Below are 12,057 nucleotides of genomic sequence, written 5' to 3'. Positions count from 1 at the left end.
ACTACACGGTCCACAATTACACCCATTGCTTGATCCTTAATTGCACGTCCTTGATTACGTGGTCTACAATTACACGGTCCTCAACTAGACGGTGCTCAACTACACGGTCCACAATTACATCCATTGCTTGGTCTTTAATTACACGGTCCTTGATTATGCGGTCTACAACTACACGGTCCACAATTACATCCATTGCTTGGTCTTTAATTACACGGTCCTTGATTAATCGGTCTACAACTACACGGTCCACAATTACACCAATTGCTTCTTAATTGCACGTCCTTGATTACGTGGTCTACAATTACATGGTCCTCAACTAGACGGTGCTCAACTACACGGTCCACAATTACATCGATTGCTTGGTTTTGAATTACACGGTCCTTGATTACGCAGTCTACAACTTCACGGTCCACAACTACATCCATTGCTTGGTTTTTAATTACACGGTCCTTGATTCCGCAGTCTACAACTTCACGGTCCACAACTACATCCATTGCTTGAGTGATCATTGTATATACTGGACTTCAGTCTATTGGTTATTAAGCTGATGAGTGCCTCTAATGTATATGTATTTATTTTCTTTGGGTCATACCTGTATTAAATCATTTAGCTTACATCAATATAACAAAATTACTTTATGCTGTTTCTATCTACACAACCTCTATCCCATATTTATACTAATGATATACTATTAAAAATTAATTAAATACAACAATTAATTTTAAAACGCATGAACTTGAAAAATAAGAGTAATTTATAACTGAAAATGAATACTCGCATAAATTTAAAGAGTAGTAAATTATATTACTTCACTACATTGACGATATGAAATATTAGTCACCTATGAGCAATGAAGCTGACATAAAATGTGAAAACGTGTGAAATGGTTTATCATTGACTATAAACAAACGGCAAAAACATCTCATAGATGGCTATAATAATGTCAAATCAATCGACATTGAAACCTTCAATCAAAAACAGTAGCAGTAATGGATGATAAGAAAATATCTTAGGAAAATGTTAACAAATGTTTTAAAAAAAGTGTTTGATCAAAAAGTTTTGATTTGGATGGATTGAAATATTTTGTATCACCACAGATCTTGTTGAGAAAATGACAATAATTTTCTGTGTTGTATTAATACAATATGCACATAGTATGTGATGGGTTGAAATTACGCTTTAAAACACATATAACACATTCCCCGACAATAAACTATTACTGCTGTTACCATGCAAAAAAGGCTGCGATACCTCTAGATAGATTTAAATCCAGTCAAGCATAGCCCCTAAAACCTTTGGTCATAGATCGTTTTCTTTTGCAGCACCCACACTCTGGAATTCACTCCCCCACAAATTAAACACTGCTCTTCTGTTGCTTTATTTATTTAAAAAATTGCTCAAAACTCATTTTTTCGACCACTAACATGCCCAGCGCCTTTGATTTTGTACCTCGGTCTTTGAATTGACGCTTTATAAATTTTGATATAATAATAATAATAATAATAAAATAAAATATTTGCCATTATTAGAACCTTTATGTATGTTTTATCCTACATTATGGATATTCACCATGTTTATAATAATATACATTACTTGTACTAAAGAAGAAAATGTTTTTTTAAGGAATGGATAAGAACGAGATATTTCATTACCGTAAGTGTATAAAAAAAACAAATTTGTCTAAGCACTGGACTTTGTTTACACTGTTACTATAATTCTACACAGCCCACACAATTCAACATTGTAAATTGTAGATCAAAGTGATGTTGCAATTAATGATCTGTACAAGGTTTGGTTAAATAGAACCCTGGATCGCTAGGCCTAATGGTCATTTAGCCAATTAACTGAAATGTAAATAGTTATAGGTTTAGTAACAGTATTAAGTAACATGCACCAGAAAAAAAACGAGTTCATAGTGCACAAGTAATATAACAAATCTGTTTTCCTTTTGATGTTGTCTGTACCATTTTGTAAAGCGCTATGTAAAAAGGAATAAAATGAAATATGATATATTGTAGATCACCAAATAAAACCTTTTTTACACATGTATTAAAAATGTGCCCTGTGATGACTTCCTTGTACAATCCGGATGCTTGCCTAATAAAAGCCTAAAACATGTACATGTATGTGGAGAAGCAACACAAAATGTCAGGCCGACATAGGTAATAGTTGCACTACTAGGAAAGTAAAAATCCTAAAGCTCTGTCTACGCTATCAAATTTTATGTGACAAAAATGTGATGTGCCCATATATGGACATGATGATGTCATATCACTACCATAATTGTGCATGTCACCGCCATATTTGGCCGCATCAGTTATTTGGATAGTGTAGACAGAGCTTAAGAACCACGTATTACAGCAAGTAATAACAAAAATATTAGTTTGCTTGTTTTCAATTGCATCTGATTTTCCTGCTGCATTGTTTTTATTTAAATACAAAAATGTGAAATTCTAGTAACTCAGTACATTACTGCAGATTATTTTTGGGTTGAATTTCAGAAATTTGTATCGTATTAAATACATTTTTGTTTTATTTATTAAAGAAAAAGACATTCAGTTTCAAGCCAGAATTTAAAACATGGATAATGATTACTTACTTGTACCAGCAAAGGACAGCGACTGCTATACCCGAAACGCCTACCACAACACAACTAGCAATTATCACTGAAAAGATACAACACAAAATGGATGGATATCATTATTATACAACAAGAATAAAGAAAAAAATTCATGTAATGATAATTATATAATAATTTTCTATTATATTATTGGTACAGTACCTACTCCTTCTTTTAGCTTAAATCCGGCCCTAGCCATCAGACCAACCCTAGTTATCAGTGCAAACTTGGTGGTCTAGAGGTATGAACACCAGGCTAGTGATCTTCCGGTTATGGGTTTGATTCACACTTTTTGGAATGTAAAGCATGCAGTACAATTATGTCAGAGTAGGGCGCAAAACATCTGACTGACTTAGCCTTACCTTACAAAATAGTACCTTACAGTATAGTCGAATAGGGCATCCCTATTAAGGGGACATTTCCCATGAAACAAACAGAGGGGGAGAGAGGGGAGCCAATGTTTTAACGCTACGGCCAATCCCTATGCGGGAAAAATTTAGGCCTGTGGGTTCTACTGTATATGATTAATATGCCAACTAGACAACAAGACAAGAGTGAGAAATAAATGTTAGTGGGTAGGATCTACAAAGGTTTAGGTTCAGAATCAAGGACATGGTCATGCTTTATGCAACAACAATGCTCGAACTGGCTTGTTATAGTAGTTTTAATCCTAACTGTAAAAATAACAAGAAAACTAAAATGTTACCAGGCATATTAGTGCTGTCCCTTGCCAGGTTCATTGGGAAGACTCCCCTTCATGCAATATAATTCCGATATTTAACACCGTAAAGTCCTTATAGGAAATCTGGTTTATAGTAGTAGTAGTGCAACATGTGTAATAATATAGAGTTAGGAAAGGTATGTAAAGCCTAAACAAATTTGATAAAGCTTTATATAAGACCATGAAATAAACCTATACCATGCTGAATTGCAATAGATTATTCTTTCAGTTCTAATCTATTGTATTATTAGACAGCAAAAATGAGTTTACTTTCCAATTGAATAGGTCAAGGTTTTGAGTATTGACCTTGGCAAAATTGAATAGATCTTTATTTCTTTTATTTCAATAAACAATGGCTTTCAGCTCATTTCACATAATAAAATATAAGGTAGAAATGTCTGTATGCATGGTGCACTTTTAAATAAGACATTTGAGTTACACTGGAGGTACTGTATGTGGTGTTATGTTCTGTTTATAACTCAGGATAAAAAGTTAGAACAGACTTTTCTGGTGAAAGATGTTAACTTGTGTATTGACCATATTTAATGAGGGTGATCCATCCAGCAATTGCTGATCATTAGGGACCCTCATACCATAGGTTCACAAGACAAACATACACAAGATGCTCTACATAAACAAAGTCTTATTACAAGTCTTTGGGAGTGGAGTTGTAATGTTGTTCCTAGAAAAAAATCCTGACATGTGACAGGACTTGACACCCAGGACCCTTGGGTCATGTTCGTACGGTGGTTAAAATAAGCGCTTAATTTCACCCATGCCTCGGGTTATAAATTGAGCGTTGTTCGTACTTGAAATATTTAACCGCTTAAATGCTTAATCGACGAATCACAAACCGGAAATTACGTTTTAAGGTCAGTTGTCTTTACAACCTACGACCCCATTTTCGCACGCTAGTTTCGTGTTGTATATTTTTTACTCGCGATCTTTCTTTACAATAACAATTACTTGTTACCTTTTACACTGCTTATCCTTGCGACAAACCTTATGCCTCTTAACGCCGATAATCCTGCCGAAATATGCCTTCTCCTGACGACCATTATTTTACTCATTGACGAAGAATTTGAGCCCAATGTTACACGACGGAAACACCACCGACCAGCGGCTCCCCGACCAGCTAGGCCTACTAAGCGGTCTACACCAACAAGGACAGCACCAGCTGACGATCGCTCTCGAAGCGTGTATGGAAGAGCTTCGTAGGAGAAATGACGGGCCTAGGCAGCGAACGTTTGTCAAAATTTGACACATTGCCTCTATCGGAGACTTATTATCCTCGAAGGCCGAGTATAATTGGATTATCGCTGAAATAACCTGCAAATTTGGTGAACATTTTACCTCGAATTTTTTGTAGCCTGAGGCAAAAGTTAATTGGATCACGCGAACGGAAATCGGGAATAAGCTGGTATTTTCAACCCCTACGAACAGGCCCTTGGAGTGATAGCCAAGCATCATAACCACCAATCCACAACTCCACTCCAGTGTATGTCAAAGGGTGTCCGCAATGACACCATCCTCAAACCATCTCTCGCAGAGCTTGCACCCCTCGACTGTATATGTGTGTTTTCTCCACCTATTATAAGACTTCCTCTCCTATTTAATTTCAAAATGACAACTAACTCTGTGAGTCCATTGCAAAGGTCTTCCTAATATCTCATTTGTCACTAGACCTAAAGACAATCTAAAAACCTACCTATAAATTGCCAGTTTGTCAGAACAATCTCTCCACTTGCTGTCTTCTGATGATGGTTATTTACAGGTGCTGGCGCTACATTTCCAGGTACTGGTGGTGGTGGTGGTCCTCCTCCACCACCACCACCGCCACCTCCTCCGCTATCACCACCGCCACCACCATCGCCTCCATCAGCCCGTCTATCAACTTGAGCAGCCACATTCACTTCTAGATAAAACATTATTTTAAGAGTTTTTTTATTTGTTTTGCATTCATTTCCAATATTCTTATTTTTATTTATATATTTATTGTATATTTAGTTGGATTTAAATGTGTACATTGATTTTATTTATTAATGTTTTTTTTATCATCCGTGAGTTCATTCATTTTCCACATGACAAACATATATAGACAAGATGCTCTACATGAACAAATCTTATATCTTTGGGAGTGGATTTGGATTGTTTTTTTTTGTCACAGGATTTGAGCCCATTGATTGGTTTTAACTCAAATAGTTCATACCCTTGCCAAAGTTCCTACTGTCGAATAATTCGCCAGTAAACTCGCAATTGTAGCTGCCAATCGTATTGGTACAACCAACGTCAGCAGGGCATGTATTTGCAATCCTACATTCATCCACATCTGATTAAAAAAAAATTAAAAAAAAATCATTTGCAAAGTTGAATAACGATACATTAGAGGCTTCATTAGTTTTTATGAATACATTTTCTGGTACATTAATGCATTTAATAGATTTATAACTCTTATTTTATTACATATATATTTATTATTACTTGGCGACATGCCAATATTACATTTATTACACCCACAAAAGTTTAAAAAATTTTTCTTTTGTATATACGCTAGGTGCCAACTATCGATTTTCAAGAAAATTTATTAATTTCTGATATTCTAAAAAAAAAATTAAATTGTTAATAAACTTGTTTAATTTTTCTCTATTTACACTATTTAAATGTAAAATAAAGAAAAACACCAGTACCTGTACATACGCCATCTGATAGGGCATAGCCTTCTTCACATGACTCTGAAAAAAGATACAAAATTTAGTTTATTGTTTAAACATAATTTAACATTTAAGAAGTGTTAAGGACCTTTTCAATTACTAAGGGAAAATAATGTATTGCATGGGGTATACAAATTAATAATATGGACAAGGGAAATAATTTGCAATAAGACATGGGAACTAATTTATTATATAGGCAAGGGCTTCATAAATGGGCAAGGGGAATTGAATAAAGAAGGGTTTTAAAAGTACAGTACAGGTATCAGGTTTGCTGCTGAGATCACGAAAATGTATAATAGCCCCCTCTATATTCTAACAACCGTAGAAAACTAATCATATTCCTGCAGCCAGTGTGACATGTGCAGTGAAGCGTGACATGTGCAGTCAAGCATCACAATGTTTTTTTATGAGAAATTTGTTGACACTTGTCAGTTATCATGATCATGGTGAATTATGCAATAATCACAAATGACAATAATAAGAATAATACTGTGGGTTTTATAAAGATATTTATAAATTCTTGAAATAATTTCATTTGGATCCTAATATTACAGAAGAGAATTTTTCTTTTTTGTTGATCCAATCTATCAAAAAGTACTAAAACTGAATGTTGGTGTAACATTGCTTCAATCGATTGAATCAACAGAAAATAAAAATGTGATCATTTGTAAGTATTGCTCCAAGTAACAAATCTACTGTATATAAGTGCTTACAACACTTGTAAAGTGGTCTTCAGTGCTTCTGTTTTTATTATTATTATTACCGTACTTCCACAATCCAACCTACACCAGCTTTGGTGCAAATTGGTTTTTTTAGGATATATTGTAGGTTAGTTTTGTGGAAGTTGCTTATATTGTTCATTTTCTGGTGTAATTGTTTCTCTTCTTGTTTTGTATAATATGAATGTACTATTCGAAATAAAGAAATGAATGAATAGTAGAATTTGAATATAACAATACTGTACCTGGTTCATTTACTGGAACCTCTGCGTTTGCTATATTATCTATTGTATCTCCTGGTAGATCTGGCAGAATATCATCTGAAATGATAACAAAGAATACATTTAAATTCATATAAAACATACAAGTTATAACAAATCTATACTGAAATCCTTTAGAACATTTTGAGAGGATTTTAAATGGTTCCTTTCTATCAATAATTATAATAATTTCAAAATAGTTAAAATTGATTGCACTATCATGTCATTGTATGAATGATAAATTAACAAACAAATACCAAATAATAAAGATATTTTTATGTTATGAATTCAGGCTGCATTATGTAATTCAAACCAGAAAAAAAATAGTTTTAATTTATTGAACTATCTATCATTGAGTAATTCATCATGACTGAACAAATATAAACATCCAAAAATTCATGTAAACAAACTAAAAATATATCAAATATTTTATACTTTAATTCATCAAGCAGGCAAACAAGTTTAGAATTACATAATGTTATAAGCCTTCATTAAATTGAATTGCTGCAGTGTAGCTATCAATAACATGACAAAAACGAAAATGCCGTAAAAGAAAGGAAATGCTTTTTAAAACTAAAAAGGGCGTTATACAAAACCTAGACGAAAACAAGATAAATCACTTTTGAAAAATGTTCACAAAAGAGACAAATAAGTAACAAGGTTATTGAAATTGATTCAGTTATTTGTTGTAAACATTTTTTCATAACAGCTGAAATGAAACGGTATCCAACTAATTTTATCGTTAAAAGATTGATGGAATCTCTTTAATCTAGTCTTCGGTAAGAAACAAATTTTGAAGATTTTTCACATAAGCTTCATTTTTACAGTAATAGATACAAATGACATAATATGGGCATACATATGTATGTTTACCAATTTTATTGGAGCTGTAGCTTGGTGGTTAACATGTCCAATCCTAAGGCCCAGGGTTTAAACCTTACCTAGTGTCAAGGTTGTAACTCATGACTCTATTAACTCCACTCCCTAAGCCTCAAATGAGACTTCATTTATAAGCATGATAAATTATAAAATAGTTTGTTTAATTGTGGTTAACATTTGTCTGCAGAGTAGCATAAACTATAATTTTTTTTATGAATTTAATTTGCATATATTTCCTGCAGAGGTAAAACAGAAACTGCATTTTTATGATTTTTTTTGGTGAAAAGAATTAATAACAGAAAAACAATTATTATACTATTAAAATTAAAATCTAATAACCTTAACATGATGCTTATTATGATTATTTAATAAATAAATATAATAATATTCAAATCAATTAAAGTTTTATGCTAGGAGCTTTGATAGACATTAGAAAAGTTATTAATTTTTCAGATTCAGAAATTGTTGTATTGATACATTTTTGACATAACTTTAAATATATTTTACGTAGCTCAAATTTTGTTTTAGTAATTTTATTTTATAAAGTTACGAATTTTAACTTTTATGAAAATGTTTTATGTAAGTTGATGTTTCAATATTGTGTATTTTTGTTGTTTTTTCTGTTGATGGCCTCTTCCAATCAGCTGTACTTCTGTAGTGCAGCTGTTGAATGAATAAACAAGCTCTCTAAGGGAATATATATTGTTAGATAAATCATGAATGATTCCACCAAACTTTCAAGTTAAAACAAGAAATATTTCTTACAAAAAACGCCGCGTAACTTTTTGACTGGACAGTTGTAAGAACAGTCTTCATTAATCTAATATAATAGGTCGGCAAATCAAAACGCAAGTGAACAATTGGGACTTTACTAATTGTGATTTATGTCATTGGCCTGTCAGAGCACAGTCGTTTCTTTCTAGAATTAAACGCACAAACTTGTATTGGGAATAATGTATGTGGTTAGTATTACTATCGCATTTAGGTATTGATAATAATAATAATATGGCTTTTGAATATATAATTACTGTCTGTAGAATAACATTTATACATTTTCGGTTCGCGATGAAAAGTTATATGAATGGATTTGTAATAGGTATTTATAATAATAGTATATGGGTTGTATTATTGCTAAGCTATCACCAAATCGCGTTATAACATTATTTGTCAGGGTTTTTTGCACCATTGATCAATACCAAACGCGTATCGGTATTATAGTTTTTAATGAATCATTACATTAATAAAAATACCCAATTAAATCAATCGCGTCAGTCCAATTCCGACTTATGTTTCGATCACATAGATCTGTGTCTACACTGTCCCAACTAGTTTAACAAAAAAAGTGTGATGTGCCCAAATATGGTAGTGATATGCCCGAATATCGTAGTGATATGACATCGTCATGTCTATATAATATGGGCACATCATATTTAGTTTGATAGTATAGACAGAGCTTAAGGATTATATTTAAAAAATGTTTTCTTACATTTTGAACGGAAGTATTTATTTGTTTATAAGCCCAATTTTCCAGTCTTAATTTTACATTTTGAAAAAAAGTATTTATTTGTTTATAAGCCCAATTTTCCAGTCGTAATTTTACATTTTGAAAAAAAAAGTATTTTATTTGTTGATAAGCCCAATTGTGCAGTCTTATTTTACATTTTGAACGAAAGTATTTATTTGTTGATAAGCCCAATTTTGCATTCTTATTTTACATTTTAAATGAAAGTATTTATTTGTTGATAAGCCGAATTTTCCAGTTTAATAATAATGACCCCTTCCACAGTGCTTATACCATATACATTTTACATGATATTGACCGTGGGTTCTTTACGCCTCTGATGCATTTGTTTTTATTGTACCTTTTTAATAAATTATTATAATTATGTTTAGGCCTAATCACACCCAATTTAATGAAACGGTCAGATTCCGATTTCAATTGAACGAAAGTAGTACTGTATTTATTATTCATTGATAAGCCAAGGGTCCCATGGCGTTAGCCGATATCTTGAGCATTTGACTCTTGTGTGAACCTGTAACACAAATCATTCTTCAAAATCTAAAGAAAGAACCTCACACGTCTTTTTTGTGAGTGATACACTATGGATATGCCCACGGAAATAATATGTGGACATTGCAAACAATCATAGGCCTACAGTAACAAACATAGAATGGCTAATAAGCATAACATTCAGACTTGCTTGTTTTCTAGTGGATTTTTATTTACTTTAGCATGTAGAATAAAACTAGTAACAGTGGCTATATTAATAATTATACTGATTATCCTTGATGTTATCGCGTCTAATAATAAAATATTTTGTTGTTGATAAGCCCAATTTTTCAGCCTTGATTTTACATTTTGAACGAAAGTATTTATTTGTTGATAAGCCCAATTTTGCAGTCTTAATACCCTTCCACAGTGCATTTTACATGATATTGACCGAGGGTTTTTACGCCTCTATAGCCACTGATCAATACCTTAATTAATGTACTTTTTTAAATGAATATTGAAATGTTTCAACATACCCAATTCAAAAAAACGGTCCGTTTTCGAGTTCAATCTTTTGATTAGAGAGGTTGGAGTTTCATTTTGAACGAAAGTATTTATTTGATTGATAAGCCAAATTTCTAGTCCTAATGATTTGAGATTCAACGGGTTTTGCTTTCAATTGTATAATAATATAATTATATATATATATATATATATAAATATAATATTAAGTATAATTATGAATTCACCAACACTTTCAGGCCCGGGCCCGAGTTTGTGTAGACCAGACTTCCATGCACAGCCACATGTTAAGGAATATGAATCTCTTTATGATTTTAATATGGTTCGAAATGATATTACACAACAACGATTAGACAGCAACTGTGCAAGAGTCCAACTAATAAAATCGGAATGATCAATTAATTGAACATTTACAGCATAAGGCCCATACACTAGGACAATAACGATCGACGATAAATAGACAAATGTGCATTTTTAATACATAAACCAAAAGAAATATAAACAATTCCTTTGATGAAAATTATATTTTCACACGTCCAATCAAATGACGTCATGATTAGTAAGACCAATAATATCGTGACAATACAGCGATTTTATTGTTTTTATTTATCATGACGTCATTTGATTGGAATTTGAAAAACATTATTTTTATCAAAGACAGCATAAATGATTATCCTATAGGTCTAGAACGAAAACCTTTCTAATTTCTTTTGGTTTATGTAAAAGAAATGCATGCTTATATATTTATCGTCCGTCGTTATCGTCATAGTGTAATTGGGCCTTTATACAAAAAAAAAATAAATTGATTACGAAGTTACATGCCATTTTCACCTATCACCAAAAAACTAACCTTTTCAACACTAATTAATTGTTACGAAGCCAATTTATATTATATATTTCATTAAAACTGAACTTTACGGTAAATGAAGAGTAAGTATCAGTTAATATGAATAATATAACTAGTAGGTCTATGAACTTGCGTCCAGACACAGAACTGTAACATTACTATCATAAATGTTGAAACCACTTATAAAACCTTTTTTAAAGAAAATATAATTGTGCTAGGAGAAGGCTAATAAACAAATAGATAATGTACAAACCTTTTTCTGGATTAATTAATGGAGCAGGCGTTCCTAATAATCTGCTGCTGCTACCTAGACTGATTGTTCACCTTCTAACAATAATTGATTGGACCTACCCCCCCCCCCCCCCCACGGCATCTGATAACCAAACAAAAATTTACCAGGACTGTTTTAATGATTTAATATCTGACGGCGTATTATTATAACATTGGCCTAGATTGACAGTCATAAAAAAGAAAGTCATTGTAAATACTTCCCTTTATGTTGACAGAGCCAAAATAAAGTTTTGACCATTATCGAATGATTATTTGACAGTGACTTATTATAATACCGGCCTGGTTGACAGCAAAAACGAAGTTATTATTTATTGAACAAGATTTTACAGATTTCCGTCTACATCTCAATAATACTGTATTATCAGCAAAGGCTTTCATATAGACTCTCTTCTCCCAGACGTTTTTTGGGTCCAGCAGCTACCTATAAATTATAGTCGAGTTTCCAAATTCACAAAACTGTCAGCCTTAGATACTAAAGCTACCGCTATGAAACAGCT

At 32.5% G+C, this 12,057-nt stretch overlaps 1 protein-coding gene across 2 annotated transcripts in view; it reads right to left on the bottom strand.

Annotated features, from left to right (window-relative positions):
* The window catches only part of LOC140047002 (uncharacterized), a 68,957-nt gene that overhangs the window by 25,495 nt on the left and 31,405 nt on the right, over positions 1-12,057 (bottom strand). For both annotated transcript variants that reach the window (XM_072091799.1, XM_072091800.1), the window contains 5 exons: positions 7,017-7,091; positions 6,029-6,073; positions 5,551-5,670; positions 5,050-5,256; positions 2,600-2,666 (listed from right to left, as the gene is read on the bottom strand). In XM_072091799.1, coding sequence (XP_071947900.1) covers positions 2,600-2,666; positions 5,050-5,256; positions 5,551-5,670; positions 6,029-6,073; positions 7,017-7,091 — 514 coding nt within the window. The remainder of the gene's footprint in view (positions 1-2,599; positions 2,667-5,049; positions 5,257-5,550; positions 5,671-6,028; positions 6,074-7,016; positions 7,092-12,057) is intronic.

Source organism: Antedon mediterranea, chromosome 4 (genome assembly GCF_964355755.1).
Source record: "Antedon mediterranea chromosome 4, ecAntMedi1.1, whole genome shotgun sequence".
In the NCBI taxonomy this organism is placed as follows: Eukaryota; Metazoa; Echinodermata; class Crinoidea; order Comatulida; family Antedonidae; genus Antedon; species Antedon mediterranea.
Note: the sequence above shows the minus strand (reverse complement) of the source record. Positions and strands in the feature narration are given on the sequence as shown.